Genomic DNA, 22876 nt, shown 5'->3' on the forward strand with positions numbered 1-22876 from the left:
GGTGGATGGGGTGAACAGCTGTGAAAGTGCCTCTCTTGAAACAGCTCTTTTAAGGGTGTGTGTGATATATTATAAACTAATCTGGATGAAGTTCTTGAGCAGCGCAGTTGAAATATGAGAGATTATAAGGGGTTACCTTCATCTGAGTGGTTTGTGTGCTCAGGCAACAGGGAATTTTTCTGTAGCGCAAACATCTGACCTGAACCCCTGTCTTCAGCTGGTTTTGTGCTAGATAAGCAGAGGTCTCTGCCCACTGAAGTTCTGTATCCAAGTTACGCTGGTTGAAGATGTTGGATGCTGATCTTGTGGCTGTGTAGACCCAAACACAACTCCTCAGAACCCTCAGCTGGGTTCACCCTTCATTCTCTGTTGATAACTCACACCTATTTTCTTACCAATGTGCCTCTCAGGCTTTAGTTCCTTTGTGTGAAGAAGACAACCAAGCACAGGAGATCATTAAGAAGCTGCAGAAAAGCTTGCAGTTCCTCAGCCAGTATGCAGCCCGAGTGGCCAGCAGAGCAGAGATGTTGGGAGCTATTAATCAGGTAACCACTTCTGTGTAAAAGTATTTTGTACTAAGTTAAAAGCTTCTACATGTAAAGGGGTGGTCACATCTGTTTGCTGGGCTTCTGGTTCCAGAACTGGATTTGGGAATCTGGTGTATATAGTATAAAAAGAAATATATATTGCACTATATATATATATATATATAGTGCAAAAAGAAATAAGGTCCTGATTTAAAAGAAAAACCAAACAAAAATAATTTAAAAAAGACTTTTTACAGCAGTGGGATATACATAATAGCAAGCACGAGAAAACAATTTGACAACAATAGTCTTGAAGCTCTAATGATCTTTCTGTGCCTTATGGAAAGGGCAGCTAATGAGCTAAATGTATGGAAATGTGCAAAGACCTGCTCAAATGCTGGGTGTAATTGTGAGTAATGCCACAGAGCAGCATGAAAACACAACTTGGCAATACCAGCAAATGCGTGGTGGCAGCTGAGACTGCAGATCAGAGAAAGAGATGAGGAGGAGTTGTAAGAGCTTGGAAAACTGAAGACTTCATTATTTATTTTAGGATAAGAGTAATCAGTGGAGAAATGAAACCTGGGCATGTTTTGGGACACGGGTGGTTGTGAAACTTAGAAAGGGTGGACAAAAACGGGAGGCTGCTGCTTCGTGGGGATACAACATGAGAGCAGGGGCTGAAGGAGGGAAATTTCTAAACATGATGCACTTCCTCTGAGTTGTTTCCTTTTCCCCCTGCTGTTGCCCTTGCCCTGTCAGGAGAGCCGGGTCAGCAAGGCTGTGGAAGTAATGATCCAACATGTGGAAAACCTGAAGCGCATGTACGCGAAAGAACACGCGGAGCTCGAGGAGCTGAAACAGGTCCTGCTCCAGAACGAGAGATCCTTCAGTTCCCTGGGAGACAGAGGTAACTGGAAAAAACCTTTCTAGCACCTGCCAGAGGGACCCTTTTATGTGAAGCATAGATGAAGGGGAAATAACAATTTGTTGGTGGTATTAAAAACAACTCCCTGAAATTAGACTTGTAAACTGTGATGGATCTTGGAGTGTCTGTGGGGGACCACTGCAAGTACACAGGAACATTCTGGCTTTCAGAAAAGTGCATTGCATGTGTTGGTGACAATCTTATTCCTTGTGAGCAGTAAATTTGGGTGCTGGTTCACACTGGAGCATTTGCAGGAGCTATTTCTAGGTAGCTGAGCTTTGGCTGCTCTCTACAGATGCTTCCTGCCCTTCTCTAAACACGAATTACAGACTCCTTAAGAGCAAGGGGGGCTAATTTCCCCCTCTAAGCAGGTGGCAGAGCAGTCAGGTTTTCACATGATGCTGTTCACTTGTGGATTTGCCAGAGAAGTATTAAATTCTTCTGAGAAATAGAATGTGTCTTTTTAAAAACCAAAAGGGCAGTCTCACACACCAGTAAAATCCTGGCAGGAGCCTTCTGAATCACAGGCTATTCTGTTCTGACTGTAAAATATAGTCCTGTAACAGGACACTGCCTTGATAATAGAATATATTTGATGATAGTGACAGAAATTGATGCTTGCAGAGGATGTGCAATGTGTGGATATTAAGAACTTATTTAATGAATTAGAAAGCTTTTTCCTGAGTTCTCATTTCTGCTTTCTGAGAGTGCTCTCATACACTCTTTGATTAAAGAAACACTACAAAAAGTCAGACCTTTAGCTGAAAGTAGAGCTGAAACTGTGTTCCTGTAAGCTTGTTCTGATGTTTGATCTCTTCACAGATGAATCTACAAATAAAAAGCTACCAAGTCCTTTTAACTTTAAGGTACAGCATTACATGAAATGTCAAGTTTTTAAGTGTTGTGTATGTGTGTCTTCCTTTGCTTTGTCATGTGCTGGTGCTCTGCTACATGCTTGGCTTGGTGGCTTTCTGTCACAAATATGGGTTGATGTCATCAAACATGAGGATCTACTTTTCAGACATCCCACCAACCTTCTAAGTCACACACAGAAGATGACATAGTCAGGCTCCCAGTGGTTAAGAAATACTGTTCACTTGTGGTTCTCTCATTGGGGTTAAAAAAAGGTTAGCACAGAAATATGAAAAAAAAATAGATGAGAGTGATTTAAATTGATTATAGGAATTCCTGTGAGGAGGATTAGGGAAATTTAGATACATTCAGTTTTGCTATTTTGCTGGGAGCTGAGTGGTTACTCAGCTGAGCTGGTTAGCTTTAGCCCCACTCAGGTGCTAAAAACTTAATGATGCTTTAAAGAATGATTTTTGCCTGCACTTGTGATTTGGTTCTTTGTGTGTCACGTCAAGCCAAGAATCAACACCTATTTTTTATAATACAGTCTGTATAAAAACAGATGGTGTTCTATGTGCTCAGTGAGTAATCCAATGGTTCCTTGATAAGAGCCAGTAATGCCTCTTATTTGTGTAGCCATCGTCAGCCCTGCGGAGAGTTAGCATTGCAACAGTGCCCAGGAGTGCTGGGAATGCAGGGATTGGGTTGCCACTGGTAAGTAGGGGGGTTCCCAAAGGGGTAGGGAGGTGCTTGATCTTCTCAAAACTGGTTGGGCTGAAGCGTGAGAATGACAGTGCAGTGAATGTGCCAAATTTCTTCTCCAGGCCCAACTCCACGACCCCGACGGAGACGAACGGAGCGAGAGGTTCAACAGGAGATCAAGCAGCTGGTAAACTCCTTTGGGCTTGTCTCTGAAAAGGGTGAAATGTTTTTTTTTCAACTCCAACTGTGCCTGTAGTAAACAGCTTATGGGGCATCTCAAGTATAACAATGTTTATGCTAGGCCTTTCACATTAGTTTTAGGTGCTACAACAGGTAAATGAGCCTTCAGGACTAAATGTTACAGCTGCTCTTTTTTATTTATTTTATCTATTTTATTTTTTTATTAAGCATTGGAAACTTTTTTAAAAAAATACCTCAACTAAAGTGTAAACTCTAAGTATCAGCCATTGATGGATCTGTGGTTTTGTTTGGTTTTTTTTGTTTGGGTTTGGGTATTTTTTCCAATAATGGTAATTTCAGGCAACTAGTTTTGAAAGTTATTTGTCTAAGGCCTACCTAAATGAGTAGCAGGCTGCTAAATTTCTAATTTCCTGCTATTTCCTGGGGAAATTCAGGCAAATTTGTTTAAAATGTGCCAGGGGGAAACTAGGGGTGAAGCAAAACGAGAAGCGTCCTTCGCTGCAGCGATTCCTCAGCACCTACTCCTGGGCAGAGTATGAAGAGGAGCACTTTGCACCAAAGTAAGTCCAACAGCAACCTCCTCAGGGATGTGTGAGCAGGGTGGGTTGGTTGGTTTTTAATGAACTCTTTGATCAGGGCTATAAAATCCAGCTATTGTGAATTTGGCTTGATGGCAAAGCTCTGGGGCTGTTGGTTCTTGCCTACAGAAATGAGCAGTCAGAGTCCCCTGCTGAAGTACAGGAACAACCCACCAGGAAGGAAAGTGTCTCTGAGAAAGGAAAATATTCATCAAAATGGATGCTGGAGTCAGTGTAAGTTTGTTTGTTTGTTTGTTTTTTCATGAGGTAAAGTAATGTTTGTGTGCAAGAGGGAAGCAAAGCTGAAGCTGTGGTTGTGTTGTTAATACTCACTTAAACCAACTGTGAGCAAGTAATCTTGGGTGCCACAGACTCACCCCTCCAGGAATTCATTCCTAATCCTAAATGCTGAGGGAAAGAGAAGCCTCATGCTATAATCTGACTTCTTTTGGTTACTCTTGGAGCTGTTGCAGCTCAGCTACTTGGAAATGCTAGCATGTAATCTTGTAAAAATGACTAAGGATGACACAAGTGGTTATCCAGACTAACTCCAGACTATCCCAGCTAATGCCTCTGAATACCTCAAGTCAAGGAAGAGAGTGCTGTCCATGTATCCCTTGGAAGCCCCTGCCCTACAGAAAAGGGGGCTTGTTGCCTCTGCAGGGGATAATAAAACCATTTATTCCATATGAACACAGAACGTTAAACCTTCCCTGGATGCATTTGTGATCAAGGGAGAGACAAGACAATTATGCTGGTGTGTGACAGCAAGGACAAATATATATTATTCTCTATTGTTCCATAAAGGATGGAGGTACCCACTGTCATGAGAAGTCTAGGATTTGGATATTCAGGGAGGGTAAGACTTTTCTCCTAACCTCAGGGAAGGTACCAGAGCCACAGAAAACAGCAGAAGGCCAGAACTTCTAGTGCTTTCCGTAAGCACGATTTCTTGATGATCTTGCAAGGCAGCTTTTGTGAATCCTCCTCAGAAGAGTGTGTCCAGGGGACATGGGTGGACTTGTAAGCTGGGTGAGCCACCTGAAACTTCCTTTCATGAGGACTGCATTTTAAACCCAGAACACAACCTGGAGCACCAACCTTGTCACTTTATCGATAAAGATCTCTATGTTGGTGGGATCTAATTGAGGGGCTTTTTGAGGTGAGGTGGGAAGAGCTTCCAAGTTGTGAAGGAAAACTGCTCTGCCTTGTTCTCCTGCACAGGTACAACTTGATGTCATTGTGGGTGTCCGACTTCAAGGCTTCCTTTTCCAATGCCAACAAAACCCTCTGGGTCTCTGTCTCCATCCTGGTGCTCCTGGCTGCCCTCATGAGCTTCCTCACGGGGCTGTCCCTTCACAGACCCGCAGATGCAGCACCTGTAGGAACTGGGGACTCCTGGACATCACTACAGCAGCTGCTGTGGCCCTACATAAGACTGCGACACAACGGGCCCCCCCCAGTATAACCAAGGTTCTGACTTCTGTAGTTGTACTTCCAAGTACTTTCTAAGAAGCTGAGATAGTTTATTTAAGGTCACGTGTTTGGATTTGTTTTGTTGGGTTGTGGGTATTTTTTGGGAGATTGATTTTTTTTTTTTCTTTCTCTAAAGCATGACTTGAAATGAAAGTGTGTATATATATTTTTTTTCCCTCTACTCTGACAAAAGTCATCTTTACAAGTAGCTGAAAGGGTCTCTGTTCAAGCAAAGTAAGTTCATTATTCTCTTGTGGCTAGGACCACTTAGTCGTTTTTATTGTTAGCTACTTTCAAACTGTAAACCTGAACAGAACTAAGAGAAAATTGTTTGCATTTGAGTCATTGGAGCTGTTTCAATGAGTTGAATAGAATAGGGTTCTAGACTTGAACTGTAACTTTATTGAGAACTTTTGATAATAAAGTTTTGAAGGAAAACACACAGTATTTAAGAGTATGTTAAAACCCTGGTAGTAAGGAGTAGCTGATACACAACATCCATAAACAGGCAGCTGGCTCCTTCCACTTTATCCATTGCTGCTTTGCTGGCAAAATCCTTAAGCAGATGGTAGAGTGTGGAGTGAAATTCAGAATCTTCTTCTACCTCTTCTGAAAAAGCTTCACTGGTTTCAGTGATTTTGAGCTTTTGTGCTTTCTGACCATTAAACATGTAAAGAGACCAGTTGTTGTCTTGGACAGAATCTGCTTCAAGATGCTCCCTTACCTATTGCAAGAAAAAATGTGCTGTAAGAGAGCCTGTGCCACTGACAGAGGATAAATTCTGGTGTGAAGTTGTAAATTCTTGTGAGTATAACACAGAAACAACCCCCCTAAACCAATATTAATATTAGCTCTCTGTGCCTAAGAGCCTGTGCACCAGGTGCTGTATTAACACTGAAATCTTCCATCTAAAGATGGAAGTTTTTGCCTCTAAACTCCAAGGTTTGGGTGCTCCAGCTGCTGTTCCTGACTCCTAGCCTAGCTAGGTGCAACAGGCATAATTTATTTTAGTTTTTATTCCTGAGACCAAATACTAGGCTAAATATTTTTGTGTCACATGCATTTAACTTAAAGGGGAGAGCTGCTGAAGGATTCAACATTATGGTGTGTTCTCTATCTGCAGCCACAACTGGGAGTATCTGCCTGTCTGGGAGAAGCTTTAACCACGTTTTAATTTACAGGTAGAAACAAATCAGTGCTTAAGTCGCTTATTCCTCCCTTTGCAGCAGGGAGTAAATGAAATTAAACTAAATCCACAAACCTTGAACACTACGTGCTCTGGACCTGCTGCTCCATTCCACCTGCTTGATGCAAAAGCAAATGCAGGTGCAACCAGAGCCATCTGTTGACAGGCCTTAACTTCTGCCAGGGCAGCCTGGAATGCAAAAATACAAGGTGTTTTGTTTTTTATCTCTGGGAAAGGCACTGACTGTGTTATACAAATGTAAGGAAAAGCTTGCTTTAACCAACCAGAACCCACTGGCTCAGCTGGCAGCACACATGTATATTCTGGACTGCAGGTCTTCATGCAAGAAGGGTGAAAAGCAAGTGAAAAATGGGTGGAAAAAACCATTCACTCCTGTACTCACCTTCCTGGTCACAGGGACATAGTTGTGAGAATACTCTCCTGGGAAAATATTCACACCAGCTCTTTTCAAAGCTGCTCTGAGGGCAAGTGGACTCATCCATTTTCCTGTGATGTGGGAAAGCACATCCTTCTCCTCCACCACTACTGAAGCCAACATACACTGATTACCCTGTTGTACAAAGCAGTGAAAACAACTTAGTGGGCATGGAAGTCATTCACTGCTTTAGGCATTAAACAGTAACATCTTTGCTGTTCTGGGAGTTACATACATTATCTGCTACTCTGGGCTTGGAATTTCATTTACATGTCCTGAGGAAAGCCACTTTTCTGTAGGAATTCAGAAACTACACAGCTGTACTTTTTTCATGCTTTTTTCAAATCATGATTTATATATTAATGAACAGATGGACAATCACCTGTAACTTGAACCTTTAGAAGGAGCAAGTAGCATTAATAGTAGGCTGTTTGAAATGCTTTTCTTTCTCTTGATATAGCTGGGAGAAAAAAGGAATAGTTTTCAAGTCTCTAGCTGCTGAAAGTCTTGATTACAGCAAGGCAGAATCCATATCAAAGCATTTATTAGAACTTTGCAGAGCAATCATGCATATTTTTCCTTCTGACCAGCTCACAGAAAATAACTGAAATTTAAATAACTGGGACAGTGCTTGGAAAGGAAGAGATCCTCCCTCATTTTCACTGGCACAGAGAGATTCAAACTGGTCTTGTGGCAACATCTAAAATTCTTAGTGAAGGACACTATAATAATTATGGTTTGCCTTTTTTTTTTAACTGGTCTTGTGGAAACATCTAAAATTCTTAGTGAAGGACACTATAATAATTATGGTTTGCCTTTTTTTTTTAAACTACCAATGTTTGATTAAAAAATTATTTACATTACCTTAATTTGTATCTGAATTGTTGCCAAGTCTGTAGTAACTACAAGGAGTGCTTCATCCACCCCAGTAGGTTGTAATTCCCATGCTTTATATGGCATGTTGAGATGAGCATCCTGGAGAAGTGCTACTGTATAAAAGCCACCCATCACAAAGGTGATGCTCTTTTCTTGTGCTTCATACTTTATGTTGCTGATGCCATCAGTTCTCCACTGTTGGGCTGTACAGAAAGGATGTAAAAATACAAAGATGGACATGGAAAGCTTCTGCTAGTGATATGTGCTGGGGAAGAATTGGTAAAGATGCCCCAAGTTAACTACTATTCACTCACAGTTAAAATACCAGCCACAAAATAAAGATAATTAATTTAAGGCAAAAACTCCCCTTATTTTAATTGTCTTTAAGTCCAAGATTGGGCTAATTTTGACAGGAAAGCTTCTCAATTTCAAAAGAAAAGAAAATATAACACTAATGTAACTGTCATTTCTTACCTTTTAAACAGCAGCCCAAAAGATCATCTTTGAGAGTAACTTAAAACATCTAAATGCTTTAATAGGTTCTACTCTCTTTCATCAATGTAAAGCAAAGGTACATTATATGTATCTAATAACTAGAATATCACAGTTGGTTTTTAACATATAAATTTCATATTGTAACAATATTAACATATGTAGTTAGGAGCTAGTTTGGCTCAATGTGGACTTACCTCAGCAAAACTTATACTGCTGCCCATTAAATGCTGTGTATTTTTTTTCCATTTATATTAAAAAGCTACAGTAAAAAGCCTCAACAAAGCAATCCATCCTTAGATAGGGTGCAGAAGCAAAACAGAATAAAAAAACAACCCAAAACAAATAAATTAACATCGAAGTCCCCAAATCAAGTAACACCGAAGTCCCCAAGTCATTTCTGGGCTCTGAATTGACAATAGTAAAACTCAGGTATAAATTTCATTATTCAAACTTAAAACAAATCTATGCTCTAAGTTCCTACCTTCAGGATCCCATCGGGCTACCACAGGACTGTCAAAATACACCACACTGTCAGGCAGCCCGAGGGTTATTTGTATTATTGATTCTGTGGCATCCTCAGCCTCTTCTGGGGAATATGGATACACCTCCAGTCCAACATCAACTAACTTTGGCAAGATGGGAAAAGGACACATAACATTTTTATTAGAAAATGCAGCAGCCTAGGTTTTTCTTTTTCCCTTAAGTCCCTTAAGGCAGTGCCACACAGTGGGCACAGTCCTTTTTAAACAGATTCACACTGTAAAAAAACCAAGAGCACCTGAGAGACAAAAGCAGGTCTAATTCTGCTCTGTCCACACGGTGCCCAAGGGAAGGAGAGGTCCTGTGTGTGTGTGGCTGGGAATGAGGAGCCCGGACTCTTGATCTACCCTGTCCTGCTTCCTTAGTTTGAGTGGGAATTTTGCTTATTAAAGGCTTTCAGCTTCACAGACAAATGTCTGATGTTAGTAGCACTGCACCAGGCTCCAGCAGTGGGAAACTAGAGCACAGTTACTACAACTCCCAACTATCTTGCAGAGCCTGCAGTGAACATGCAGTGACTTTGTTACCAGCCTGCTTTCACACAGGAAAAACTAAGGACTTCTGTTTGCTTTTACTGTGGCCAAGGGCGTTTTCCTGCACGTGGATCTGTGCTGACCATGCAGATGAGCCACTGACTGAGCACACAGTGACCACACAGGTGCCCTCAGCTGCTCCAAAAGTTGGCCAACTGTATGTAACTGGAAAATTATTTGATAAACTTGGTCCTTTAATTTTCTGTCGGAGAAATCACGGACGTGTGGGACGCAGAGTGGGGACACAGCTGAGGAGCAGCTTTCCAGGGCTGACAGGGAAGAGGCCTGCAAAGGGTGTAATCCCCTCCCTCCCTCACCTCCACCATGGTCCAGTCATTGACTTCCATGACCTGAGGTGGGAGCTGCAGGGCATCGATGTGGAACACACCACCCACCGGCACGAACCGCCGCAAATCAACAAAGTTTGCAGCTGCTGCCGCCTCTTCTTTGTCTCTTGTCTCTTCCTGCGCCAGTGGATCCCCTTCTAAAAAAATAACCAAACCACATGGTGCTCAAACTGAGACACTGAACTTTCCCACCTCTGTTTATTTTTCACTTGGAGTGCTTCACACTCGGCAGCGTTTCAGCCCCACCTGCTGGTGTTCCACAGAGCTTTTAACAAATAAATGAAATGGGGGGGAAAAAGAGAGCTGGGCAGTGAAAAGCTCTTCTTGTCTTGGAACTGAGCTTTTTAACAGATTACTCTCTGCTCTGAATCTGCAGCCAGTTCAAAAGGGTTTACGTAGGTACAAGGATTTTACTGACAAAACAAGTCTCATCATTAACCACAGAAGAATTTCCCAGTAGATTCTGGACAGGTTTAGTAAGACTGTATTGATATAAAAAGAAATGAGGTTAAAAAAATTCACCTTTACTGTGATTTTTTTGAGTGACCTTAAAACACTCGTTTCACGACAAATACTATAAAGCCCCAAAAGGTCACGTGCTGAAGGCAAAAGACTTGATAATTATGAACAGCAGGAGAGACTTACCATGAAACACAATTTTCAGATAGCAAAGATAATTCATATTTTTCTATGCATAATTACCTACATATTACATACATGTTTGAATTGAAGGTTTAATTAATTGCAAAATGTTATTAAAAGGTATCAGTGCCGTGGACAAAAATGGCTCGAAATATTTTCTTTAAAAAAAAAACAAAACCAAACAAGCCCACATAAAACATCACATGGGATGCTACAGGAGGAGAGACAAGTTACTGTTGACAGGGATCAGGAAAAAAAGTGTTCAACACTGTAAAAACAGCTACTGTAAGTGTTATGAAATTTGCCTTGAGAGAGTGAGATCATAAAAAAATGACAACTATCTATATAAATGGTCTTGAAACTTAAAAAAAAAAAGTGAAAACGGTGTTAATTTTTATGTCAGATTTAGTTGCATTATGCAGAGGTTTTATTATACTGTATTCACACACCACCATAATGTCCTTTTGCAGTTATTCTGAGCAAAAAATTCACAAGAGGTAAAACACCGTTTTACTACCAGCCACAGTGGTAGTTTGCACTTGAACTTGCTTTTTAAAGATAACAATACAAAAATATTAAGTGTCTTCTAAACAAAACTATTCATTGTCCCAAGTTTAATTTAACTTCCTAAGAATGGTATAATAAGGTTAAACCCAGAGAACTGCAGGAGTTCTCCCTCTTTCCCCTGTTATTGCATTCCTGGTTTTTAACTCTTGGTTTATGTGGCTCCCTGTTTTCACTGAGTTTGTGATAATTGAATATCCTTTCAAGTCTATTCTGAAAAGCAGGGATTTTCAAAGCCTTATGGAAACAACATAGCAAATTCCTCCAAATGAAGCCTAAATCCTTTATATTCTCTGGAAAACCTTGCTTGAGTGGTCTTCAGGGTCTAGTCTGACAATTGGTTCCTTGGACTGTGCTCAGCAGAAAATGTTGTGGTGTGGGGTTTGGTTTCTTTAAACAAGGAAAAGGCTGTAAAGTTAAGTTACACTAATAGTTTGCAGTTGTTTTATTTCAGTCAGTACTACAAGAAAACTCACTTATTAAACCAGACAATGACACCACAACCCTGAAGACATTTGTAACTTATGTGGGACAGATAAACTGTTTTATGGCCTAGAATTAGGCCCTGTTTTAAGAAAGTGTATGAGCATGAATCCTGCTTTAAGCACACACTTCAGTAACACTCAGTAACACTCCACACCACTCAAATGCCTACCATTATATGCATTTGAATCATTTTTTTTCTGAGAAAGTCAATCTCACCAGGCAGCCTAGTAGATTCATACAGATTGTATGTCTCACCCATAAACATATGTATATATATATATATATATAATAATAGATATATCTACATAAACTTAATAAACATGCACATGAACATAAATATAAATAACAAATAAATGAAAATAAGTGTGGGGAGAAACTCCATTTTCCTACCTGTCCTGTTATCTCTCTGCATTTAACAATCATTAATAGAAATGTCAACAGACCTCAGGTGTTATCAAAACATCAATATATTTATAAGCTTTGCTCCATTCACACAGAGATCTATATTGCAATGTTTCCATGTATCACAGAATGGCCTGGGTTGGAAGGGACCTTAGAGATCATCCAGTTCCACCCCCTGGGCAGGGATACCTTCCACTAAACCAGGCTGCTCAGAGCCCCATCCAGTACAGCCTTGAACACTTCCAGGGATGGGGAATCCCTGGGAAACCTGTGCCAGGGCCTCACCACTGTCACAGTAAACAATTTCTTCCTAATATATAAAATACTTAGCATAAGTACTTCTGTGCTGCTGCACATAAAACAACATCAAATACCTTGTGATGATCTGTCCAAGATTTCTGATTTCTTCTCAGTTTCCTCCTCTGTCTCATTTACATCCTCCATGTTATTGCTGGTTTCTTTCAGTGAGACAACACTCTTCTATATAAAAGGAAAAAGACATTTTTCCGTCAGTCAGAAACAGACACAATAAAGAAGAGGAGGCCCAAGGATACAGGGTACAGTTCCACTCCTCCAGCAAGATCTGCACCAATCCTGCTTCAGGGTCAAGATTTTAGGAGAAATTATTTCTACCTAGCTAGCAAAAATAGTTTTGATTAAAGGTGCTCTCTGATTTGGAACTGGATGTATAAATAAAGTAATTACTTCATTTCCACAGCAAATTCCCTCTTGAGCTCCTCAAGTACCATACAAGCACTTGACACCTTTTTAGCAGTGCGTGGCACTCCAAAATTATGTTTATGCTGACTGTAGAGCTACCAGGGTGGCACAAAGAGAATGTAAGCCAAGGCTGAATCCAAAGCCCTCCTGAAACACTGCCAGAACCCCCACCTGCAGTTGTAGCCCATGATATTTATTCCCTTTCTCACACTGTGTGTTTATGCACAGGAATGTGGGGGAACTCAAGGCAGAGCCAGACAGGAGGATGCTGAGACACATTACCCTGGATTTCCAGCCAAATTTCCAACCCAGATACGGATTCATCCCTATCATAGAGGGCTCCTCTGGAAGCACAGCAATAGGAATAGGGCAGTTCAGGGTATGAGCCACTCATCTGGAAGCACAGGCACCTCCTGAGCCCTGTGTGTGTGTCTGCCAGCAAGTGGGAAGAACACACATCCCCTCAACAAGGACAGAAGGTGAGAGAAGTGGAGCCTTCAAAAGGAAAATTCACAAAACTGGATTGAGAGAAAGACTTGGGAAAGAAAAAGAGAAGAAATAAAATGAAGGAGGTTAAAGAAAGGCTGAGAAATGGGTGAAAACTGTCAAAAGATTTGTCATACAAAAAAAAAAAAAAAGAAAAAAGGAACCAAGAATGGTAGGATTTCAAGCACTGATTCACTACAAAGGTGCTGGGGACTGAAGAGGAGAAAAACCAAGATCATGAAGAGGGGGTTGGTCCTTGTATGGGCCATTCACTTAATAGGTGGACTTGATGATCCTTGTGAGTCCCTTCCAACTCAGAATATTCTGTGAAATCTGTAAAATTGCTCTAAACATACTAAGAAGGCATAAAATCTCATGTTTTACAGTTATTTCTGCAGAAATTTAAGACAGAGAACACAAGTAATTTACCTGCAGGCCGCAGATGATGCCCAAAGTGAAAAACCCAAACCCAGGAGGAAGAATACAAACCCAAGCAGCCTAAAGCCATCATACCTAAAGCCAACATATTCCATGGAAGAATGCCAAGGAGGAGAACAGGCAGCCAGAAACAGTATTTGAAAAGCCCTCTAACAGCAAAGGGTCAGCTAAGTACTTGCACAGTCAGCATCAACTCTGAATCCTATTGTGCCCGCTGCAAATTTTCCTAAAATTGGATTTCTGCAGGGATTTTGTCTCAGAAGATCCATTCATCTGTACATATGGGAGTGAGTTACAGAAATATCCAGAGAAGTGGCCACAGCACCAAGCCCAACAAAGTTGAAGAAGCTTTTGGATGACCCCCTCAGGCACAGGGTGTGACTCTGGGGGATGGTCCTGTGCAGGGCTGAGGGCTGGGCTTGATGATCCCTATGGGTCCCTTCCAGCTCAGCATATTCTGTGATTGTGTGATCCTACAACAGCACCTGATGTTCCCTATGGCTTGATCCTACTCTTAAAACCACCAACCAAATGCCAACTCATCTTTGCCGACTGCACCAAACCTCCCTTTCTACCTTCTGTCCGACAGCCTTTGGTCATCCATCTTTCCATTCCCTTGAGAAGATCTGAGAGCACTAATACAAGTTGCCTTTTTCTATAAAACATTTAAGAATTTGGCTCTCATGCCCAGGACACAGTAAAAAGCTGTGATTGTGTCTCAACAAGAGCCATGTACAATATCCCGTGCTGAGGGTTTTTACCCACCTTTCTCCCGGCAGGACACGTTTCTTCTTCAGCAGGCACACTGAGTTCTTCTCTGGCTTTCTTTTCCTCTTCTCCTGGTTCTTCTGCATTGTCTTTTGGATGCTCAGCTAACTCTTTGCTCTCTAAGGCTTCCAGGTCTGGCAGACCCTGACACTGCAGCCAGAGTGGAGACACGTGGTCGTAACGAGTGTGCAGAATGCGAACGGCAGCGCTGTTCAGAACCAGGGACTTGGGAACATCAAAGCCGTGCTGTGCATCACTGAACACGTGAGTTTTGGACCTGGGAACAAGAATTAAAACAACCCAAACAAAAAAAAAAACCCAAAACCCAACAGTCCCTAGTAAGATTGGCAGCACTTATTTTTGTATTTCTTCAGAGATGCTCAAATCTCTTTTGAGATTTGTTGCGCTGCCTAAGAAACAGAGGGGGATGTCACTATACTTGTACTGACAGCTGTCTGCAAGACCCTCCCAGCCAAGCCATCACTGCACTGAGGGGATCAGGAGCTGCCAAAATAACGTCTTGACAGGGTGACAATGAGGCACAATCAGAAGGCAGCTCTTCTATACAGTACATTCCTGGTAAAACTAATTTAATGGGCAAATCCTACATAGGTGAAGCCACCAGCTGTGTTACATCAGCCTCAGCACCATTCAAAATAATCCAAATAATACTTATTTATGGATAAGATCAGCTGGTCACAAGTTCTAAGAATCTTCTGGTAAAGCAACATGTAGTTTTTAATTATTGGTTGAATATTTGAAGTGCATCTCTGTGCTGAGCAAAAGGCTTTAATGCCACCCCAAATGGGCTCTTCCTGAAGGTCAGTCTGACACTGCCCAGCACTCAGCCTTCTAGGTGCTTACAGCAACAGGTCCTGAGTCAAGGTAAAGTCCTTTTAGTAATTTATTCCTCATTTTTGTGCAGTGGAAATAGGTAGTCTGCTCAAAAATCTTGTTTTGAAAAGTACACCAGTTAAATGGTAACCTAATAAAAAATCAAATCTTAGCTTCAGAACCCACTCTGGAGCATCCCAGGCTCCAGAATCTTTCATCTATCAGAGAACTGAGCACAAAGCACCATTCACTGCTTTGCAAGCCACTGTAACAGCTTAGAAAAACACTTAATGCATCAGCAAGTAACATCACTTCCAGAGGAATTTCAGTTCTCTGCATGAGTTTTATTGTTTTTCTTCAAAATTTGTTCTGGCAGTAACTAGTTCTACAGCAGCATTTTAAGAAACAAATTTATATACATATATATATATATATATAAAAGATTATGAGAAATTGGTTCTTGGTGTTTACTCAACTTGGGTAGACAAGGCCAGGTCTCATTTCAAATTAAGAATTTAAGGGTGCTGTACCTTACTTTCTTCCTTAGATTGACCCAAATACAGAAAGTAACATTTTTATCCTTTATGACTGCCTGCATATTTCCAGTTTCAGAATCTTCATACATACTAGCTGTCTACAAAGAAAAAAGCCAATTAAATAATATTTTCTTCATATTTATATCACTTGATATTTATATTACATTTACACTTGAATAAATAAAAAACCCAAAACATGTAAGAATGAAAATACACCAGACCAAGTCCAGCTGTGCTGTATTTATACTAAACCACAACAGTTATAAACTCAAATTTCTTTGTTAAAATTTGAACTGTGTTCTTTTTCTTCCTCTGACTTCATAAATACTGTCAGCCAAATATGAGTTCTTACATTATTACCCTCAATGGCACTGCCTATTCCCTTAATCACGTGCCCTCAAAAATACTCCTCAGGGCAAGTAATAAAAAAACCTCCCAAAAAATACTTACTAAGCAACAATTGACTCCTATCAGAGTCATTGCACAGATTATTTTACCATTTAATCAATATAAAAACCTGTAAAATAATTACATTAGGAGTTTAACCCTAAACTCAGTAAAGGCAATTAAGAATTTAACATTTCTTAATTTGCAGAGGGCTTTGGCTATGAACATACAACTGGTTCACTATTTCCTTTACTCTTTCTCCTGTTTTTGTTTCCTCTAGCAATATTCTTTTGCTAAACATGCTTATATATATATATGATTAATATACTTGAAACAGCAAGATCACTACCTATACATGCAACCCCAAAAACTGATTCCCGAGCACATTTTCATTTTCTTGTTTAAATAATCTTCACTCTTCCCAAGATCTTAGTCTAAAAAATATTTTAGTCACATGAACTTGTGTTAAAAAGTGTGCACGGGGTAACCTTATGACCTGCTTTTCACATCTGCATTTTTTTATAGAGTCAATGAGTTTTAATTTAAATCAGTGAGGCAAAGCAGGAAATAAATTTCATACAGCAACCCCCTTGTTTTCTACACCTCCAAATCTCACCATAATTTAATCTTTAGTGACTTAATGATGAGAATTTCACCTATAAAGTTCAGATTTTCAGGAGTTTTGAAGAATGCCAAGCCTGGTGTGTGCTACACACACGATTTGGAAACTCAAGTGCTAAATTTGGAAAGTCACAGACTTTGGCACTCCCCATATCACAACTTCAAGGCAGTAAATCTTACTCACTTTCAGCAGGTGCTGTGTAGCTTCATTGTACTTCTGATGAAGCAGATCCTGCAATTCCAGAATAGATTCCTGGTACTGGACTGCTTCTTTTGCTGTCATCTCATTTGGTGGTGTGTCCATTAAAAGAAGTTGCAACTTCTCAATTAACTAGAAGACATTGTGTGTGGGAAAAGGATCTCTGTTTTGACACCACCCTTAATGTACTGTGTTTGTTCTGCCATAAAAAAATGAGGCAAATTTGCTTCCTTTACACCTAAAAAAAATCTTAGTCACAGTCTTTTTCTATTATATCTCTAGAAATTGTGCTAAGACAGCATTTTTCAGATAGACAATCAAAGTGCTGGAAACTCCAGGCTCAAGTGTGTCTGCCTTCACTCCTCTGATTCCTTCATTCCTTAACCTGTGGGCTGTGAAATCTTAGCTTACAAGCACAGATCATTTATTGACCTGGACTGATCATATGATGAAGCCTTTTGATCCAAAATTAGTTTATTTTTGCAACCATTATTTTTCTGTAGCAATAATCTCAACCACGAAACCCCAAATAAATAAATAAGCAGAAGGACATAGAGAAATTACATTTTAATGTAATTATTATCAGAAAAATCCTTGCCAGGAGGAATTATCAGTTGAAATTCTTGGAAAGGATGTGGAAGGTGCAAATTGTAGCACCTAACAGGAATTGCTAGATAGGAAGCGTAGCTCAGAACCAAACCAGTCCAATAAAACCTATATTACACATGGAACTTCCAGCCCTAATTTCTGGAAGACCCCATTTAACTTCCTGAAGAAGTTAGCATATAAAGTTATATAGTTATATATATAGTCATACTATAAAGTAGCATAAATGAAAATAAAATCCTAAAATTCTAAATCGAAATGAAAATAAACCCCTAAATTTACAGAGCAGGCCCCAATTGCTTAAAATTGCTTCACGAGCCATCAACTGTTGGCAACTCCTGTTGGTAAACATCAGTTCTGGGAAATCCTGCTCTTTTGTGATATTTTACTGGCTCAACTGTTACACAATGAGGGTGTTGTCCACTAAAGCATTTATTTATAACAGCAGCTTATATGCTCTGGGCTCAAGGTTGTTTAAAATGGAAGGGAAGATGGATGTTGGGATGCTGGAGCTCCGTGTAGAAACACTGCACTCAAACCCCTGAAATGCACATTTAAAGTCAATAAATGACTTCTTGAGGGTGAACAAAAAGTCTGTAATGAAAAAATAAATACAGAAAAGGAAGAGAAGCTTCAAGGTTTTGAAGGTTACAGCCACCAAAAAAAAAAAAAAAAGAGACAACAGTTAGAGGGAGGAGGCTGAAACCAAAATACACCATTTTAACACTTACATTTAGCACCTGCTCCCCCTTCTCCATCACAAGCTGAACATCCTCATCTTGATCTTCACGCCACAAGCTCATGAAAGTGTTGATTTGCTGTGGTACAGTTGGGTCAGGAATTCCATCACAGCTGAGGTAATGCTCCCACTACAAAAAACAAGGAAAAGAGGATGCAGGCATGAGGTGCAAGTGACTATTGATATCAAAGGAAAAAAGGGGGGGTCTGAAAGACAATTACAGTGACACACTCACACCTAAATGCATCTAAATGGGATTCTAACACCACTTGGCTTATTCCTATGCCAGCAAAAAAATGGTTTACTTTGATATTAATGTGTTAAGATACTTCTGCCCACCCAACACCTGCTGTTTATACTTGTTTATCAGTGGTTTCTGTCCTGACGGGTAGAGTCTGTCTCCAAAAGCAATTAAATCAGCACCTGCCACAAATGAGGGGCTGAAAGAATAAATGGCTGAGAACATAAACAAGGAACCAGTGCAGGGGGAAGAGGGAGATGGTTCTCAGGCCAGGTGATGCCTACAGAACCGAAAATTCCTACACTGGCAATAAAGCTGCTTAAGAGCCTCTACTCCAACATATTTATTCCTCCTTTCTCTGCCTCCAAAGGAGTTTCCCTACCCCTTATCAGCCCCAACTGAACTGTTACAGAAACCTCTGGGGGGAATGTGAAATCCTAGATTAGGGTCGGGGGTTTTTTTAATAATTTTATTTTCAAATCAATTATTGTTCATTCATATAAGTGGTGGAAAGAAAAAAATAGTGACAGACTAAACCCACTTAATGCTAAACATAAGCCTAACATTGGACTCATAGGATCAATTTATCACCTGTAATGTAATTTTTTTCATCCTTATAATAGGCTATTAAGGAAACATTGCCTCACTGTTTGCTGTGAAGATTAATAATACTGCTACAGAAGATCGCATTACAAAGCAAAATGGATGTTTTAAAGCAAAAACACTTGTATAATTGCACTCCCAAGCACTTCCACAAGCATTTCCACTGACTTCTAAGAAAGCAATAGTAGGTGAGTATTGAGTGCCCTGGAAACTCCTGTGTTAAAGACTGATCAGTCTTCAGTAATTAAAATATCTGATTTCTTTTTTTTTTTTTTTTACATCTTTGCGCTTAAAAGAGAGCTTCAGTTTCATCATCACATCCTTAAAAATAACAGCACTCATTCTTTGAGAAAAAGGATAAATATTGTGATAAATTGTACATATATCTGTTAATCTGAACTGAAATTGTACAGAAATCGATGTGGAAACTCAGCATTTGATATTATATATTTCTTTTGCCATAAATATTGTTAACAACAGACTGATACAAACCCTGGTATTTCCCATAACCTACCAGTATTTTATTAGAAGATTTATTTTAAAAACAATAGTTCCATTTTGCCCTTAGTTTAGAAAACAGAAAAGTCTTATGTTTGTCCTTCCAAGAAACACTTTCAGAAACATCCACAAACAACAACTGGCAGCGATCACAAGCTGTAACAGGGAAATGCCAATTGCATTTAAAGAAAAATGGCTATTGCATATAAAGAAAAATGAAGAAGAGGTAAAGCTGTCAAAGTGGCTGCTTAAAGATACTGTGGTATGTCTAACCTTAAAATTTCCAAAACCCAACTGAGCACCTTGAGAAAAACCTCAGAGTTTGCCCTGCTTCGTGCAGGAGGTTGAGCTACATGAATTTCAGCAGTGCTCTCTAACATGATTTATCCTATGATTCTAAATTTGTTCTGCAGAGGCTTTAAGAGGATTAAGTGATAAACAGGACAAAGAGAAAATCCTTCTGTCCACAAGTCTATTTAACCTTACCTGGAGCCAAACGGACCAAATTTCACGTTATTGTTACTGAGTGATGTGTCTGCAAGATGGATTCACACAAGAGAAATGTTCTACTACAGTATTTCTCTACCTTACTATTTAAAATTTAACTTTACAGGTACGTAACACCATCGTGTGACAATTCAACCACCCCCCTAAACTGCAGACATTCACTCTCAGCTGCATTTTCACGTTTCCAGCTCTGAAGGTTTGGCCAATCTCTCTCCAAATGATGACCTGTGATATCCAGGAACCACTGAAGCAAATGTTGTCAATTGTCTCAAACTCTATTAAAAAAAAATTTAAGCCCTGGTAGAGCTTTTTTTTGGGAAATGTTTAAAAGCAGAATGAATTAAAGAAATAGGACAAGGGATTTTGGCAAGAGAGGTTACCTTTTCATGTTCTCTATATTCCATTTTCCACTGCTGTGCAGACAGAAACTTCTGTTCCAGTGAATTAAGTTCTGCTAGTTCAGACTCCTTTTGTTCTTGGTACTGTTAAAATATATATATGAAAAGTTAAATATTTGGCTTAGGTCTTACAATTATTTTACATAAAACAAACAAATATTTGGGATATTTGAATGATATATTATTTAAACAAATCCAAATGCAGGTAACTTGCTTTTTTTAATGAAACAATCCATTGAGAAGCCTCTGGTAGTTTGCAATATGTTACTGTCATCACATTAGTTGCTGAGCTGAGCCACATGATAAATATAATATGTCACATGATTGTTAACCTCTCTCTTGAACAGCTTCCATATCATCATCCTAATGAGAGCTGCTAAAAAAATGTAAGTATGTGTTGGAAAAATGTGTGCAAGATTATTTTATTTTTTTTCCTTATAATTTCTATTATTTTAAGTTCATCTTCTTCCTAGAGGAAGAACATAATCTGTAAAGTACAAAAGGCATAGGCAAGAATGACTTTTTCTTAAAAAAAAAAGACACATTTGTTGTAAATTTCTTTTTTCTTTGAAAACAGAAAAAATACTTAGATATTACCAATCAGTTTTTGTTCTGAATTCCAGTCTTGTCAGAATAATAAATATATGTAGTCTAATATGCACACATATATGTATATACACACAAATCACTGTATCTGCCCCAACATGTAACCAATTAAGGAATTTATACCAATATTTTCTTGCCACAGCTGTACCAAATATAACTATGGGGAACACAAAAAATACATTCAATTGAAAGCACAGTGGAACGGGGGAAAAAAAGGGGCATTTATTCAAACTGGAATATCACATATCACAAAAATTCATGTATTTAAATGCATCAAAACCAGGCAAGACTATCTCATTTATTTTTCTAAATCAAAGCAACACTAAGTCAAACATTTGCTTAGTGGGGAAAAAAAAAAATCAGCATCATTTTCTTTGACTTTACATGCATTATGTTTCATTACTGATCCAGCTCAGTACCACCTCAATTTGTGGGATCTTATCTCCCAGTGCCTTGGCTGGATTTTAGGACTTATGTTAATCCATGGAAGCTGGAAAATCTCCTCTACACTGTTCCCAACAGCAAGCACAGAAGGAAATTTAATTCCTATTCTCACACTGATGTTTTACAGACCTCGTCCCAAACCTAGAAACAGGAATAGCTTTTCTCAGTGAGTACAAACTAACTTTTGCCTCAAGCCTTGCCATGCGCTCTCGTTCAAGTCTCTCCTTCTCAAGTCTTGCTGCTTCTTCTCGTTCAGCTTCATCTGAAGATTGGGGAATAGATCAAGAGCATAACTATATTTTGCTGCATAAAACCAGACAAGTGATTTTGTTATTAGCTGTAATGACAAAACGACCATAAAATGAGCAGCAGGAACGTTTAGCATTGCACAGAAATCTTCTCCCACGAGTCAAATTAATTTGAATCACAGTACTAAAACACACTATCTATGGCACTACCCCACCAGCCTGTGATGATACAAGAGGAGATAAGACAAGGATCAGCAAGCCCTCTTTCTCCCCCCTCAGAAACAGCAGCAGGAGTGCTCTCCTTCTGTTCCAGCTTCAATGGACACAGGTTCTTGATCCAAAGTCTGTGGTGAAACTGAGTGGTTTAGTTCCAAGTTATTCTTCTCCTTTCCTTCAACCACTGCTTTCCTACAACTTCAACCTTCTGGCTGTTTGTTCATTGAAATCCTCCTCATGATCAGCTATTCCCCATCCCAGCAAAGCTTCTCTTTGCTGCCATTAGGACTGGAAAGTTAGAGAGGATGTGAAAACTAAAATTGATTTCAACCTCTAAGCCTTCAGCCTAAACTGGAACATCAGTCCACAGGTTCCCAAACAGAGCCTTGAACATCCCCACCTACCTGGAAATCATGTCAAGGGTATCTGTGTTGCACTGAGGCGAGAGCAACAGCAGTTCCCAAACCTGCCTGAGCTGCTACTCCCACCCACAAAAGGCTACTAGTGATTAGTAGTCACTCAGTAGCAGTCACAGCGTGCCCAAGCCCCCACCAGGATGGATTAATGGCAAGTTAATTCTTCCCAAGTTCCTGACTGCAGGAGAAATAACTAGAGGAGGGAGTATTGCTCTGACAGGACACTGAGATGTGGCATCAAACCAATACAGAATTTGGCTCACACCAGAAAACAGAGAGGACCTACCCATGTTTGTGAAACACAAATATCAATTCACATGTAGCTCAAGAAATTACTTTCTTTACATTTCTTTAAAACAAATGATTTGCCCATCACATTCCCTATAAACGAAGTGCACAGTACCTCCCTCATTCAGCTTCACTTCCTCTTCTTTCTTTTCAGCTTTTTTGCCACCAGGCTTAACGTTTGCAGTAAATTAGAAGAAAACAAATGTCAGTGTTATTTTAATATATTCTGAGAGGTGTACAACTCTATAAATTTGCCCTTCAAATGTGATCCCTGAATTAATATTTTAGGCTCCCTGCACAGTGAAT

General features: G+C 39.7%; 2 protein-coding genes across 2 annotated transcripts in view; one reads left to right on the forward strand and one right to left on the reverse strand.

The window, feature by feature from the left end:
- Positions 1-5692, forward strand: part of IRAG2 (inositol 1,4,5-triphosphate receptor associated 2) — a 37256-nt gene extending 31564 nt beyond the window's left edge. The window contains exons 32-39 of the mRNA XM_051772397.1: positions 411-545; positions 1290-1437; positions 2278-2321; positions 2944-3021; positions 3132-3196; positions 3669-3770; positions 3918-4022; positions 5013-5692. Coding sequence (XP_051628357.1) covers positions 411-545; positions 1290-1437; positions 2278-2321; positions 2944-3021; positions 3132-3196; positions 3669-3770; positions 3918-4022; positions 5013-5256 — 921 coding nt within the window. The 3' untranslated portion in view covers positions 5257-5692. The remainder of the gene's footprint in view (positions 1-410; positions 546-1289; positions 1438-2277; positions 2322-2943; positions 3022-3131; positions 3197-3668; positions 3771-3917; positions 4023-5012) is intronic.
- Positions 5655-22740, reverse strand: DNAI7 (dynein axonemal intermediate chain 7). Its single transcript, XM_051772403.1, has 14 exons — positions 22686-22740; positions 21585-21664; positions 20335-20436; positions 18098-18235; positions 16746-16892; positions 15548-15651; positions 14181-14460; positions 12146-12251; positions 9648-9814; positions 8739-8883; positions 7751-7965; positions 6854-7021; positions 6526-6639; positions 5655-5988 (listed from the first exon to the last, which is right to left on the reverse strand). The coding sequence occupies exons 2-14, from the start codon at positions 21603-21605 to the stop codon at positions 5713-5715; spliced, it is 1983 nt and encodes a 660-aa protein (XP_051628363.1). The 5' UTR covers positions 21606-21664; positions 22686-22740; the 3' UTR covers positions 5655-5712.
- Between the last annotated feature and the right edge of the window lie 136 nt (positions 22741-22876).

The sequence above is a fragment of the Manacus candei genome, unplaced genomic scaffold, assembly GCF_025592945.1.
Source record: "Manacus candei isolate 608988 ecotype Guabito, Panama unplaced genomic scaffold, ASM2559294v1 h1tg000153l, whole genome shotgun sequence".
Lineage (NCBI taxonomy): Eukaryota > Metazoa > Chordata > Aves > Passeriformes > Pipridae > Manacus > Manacus candei.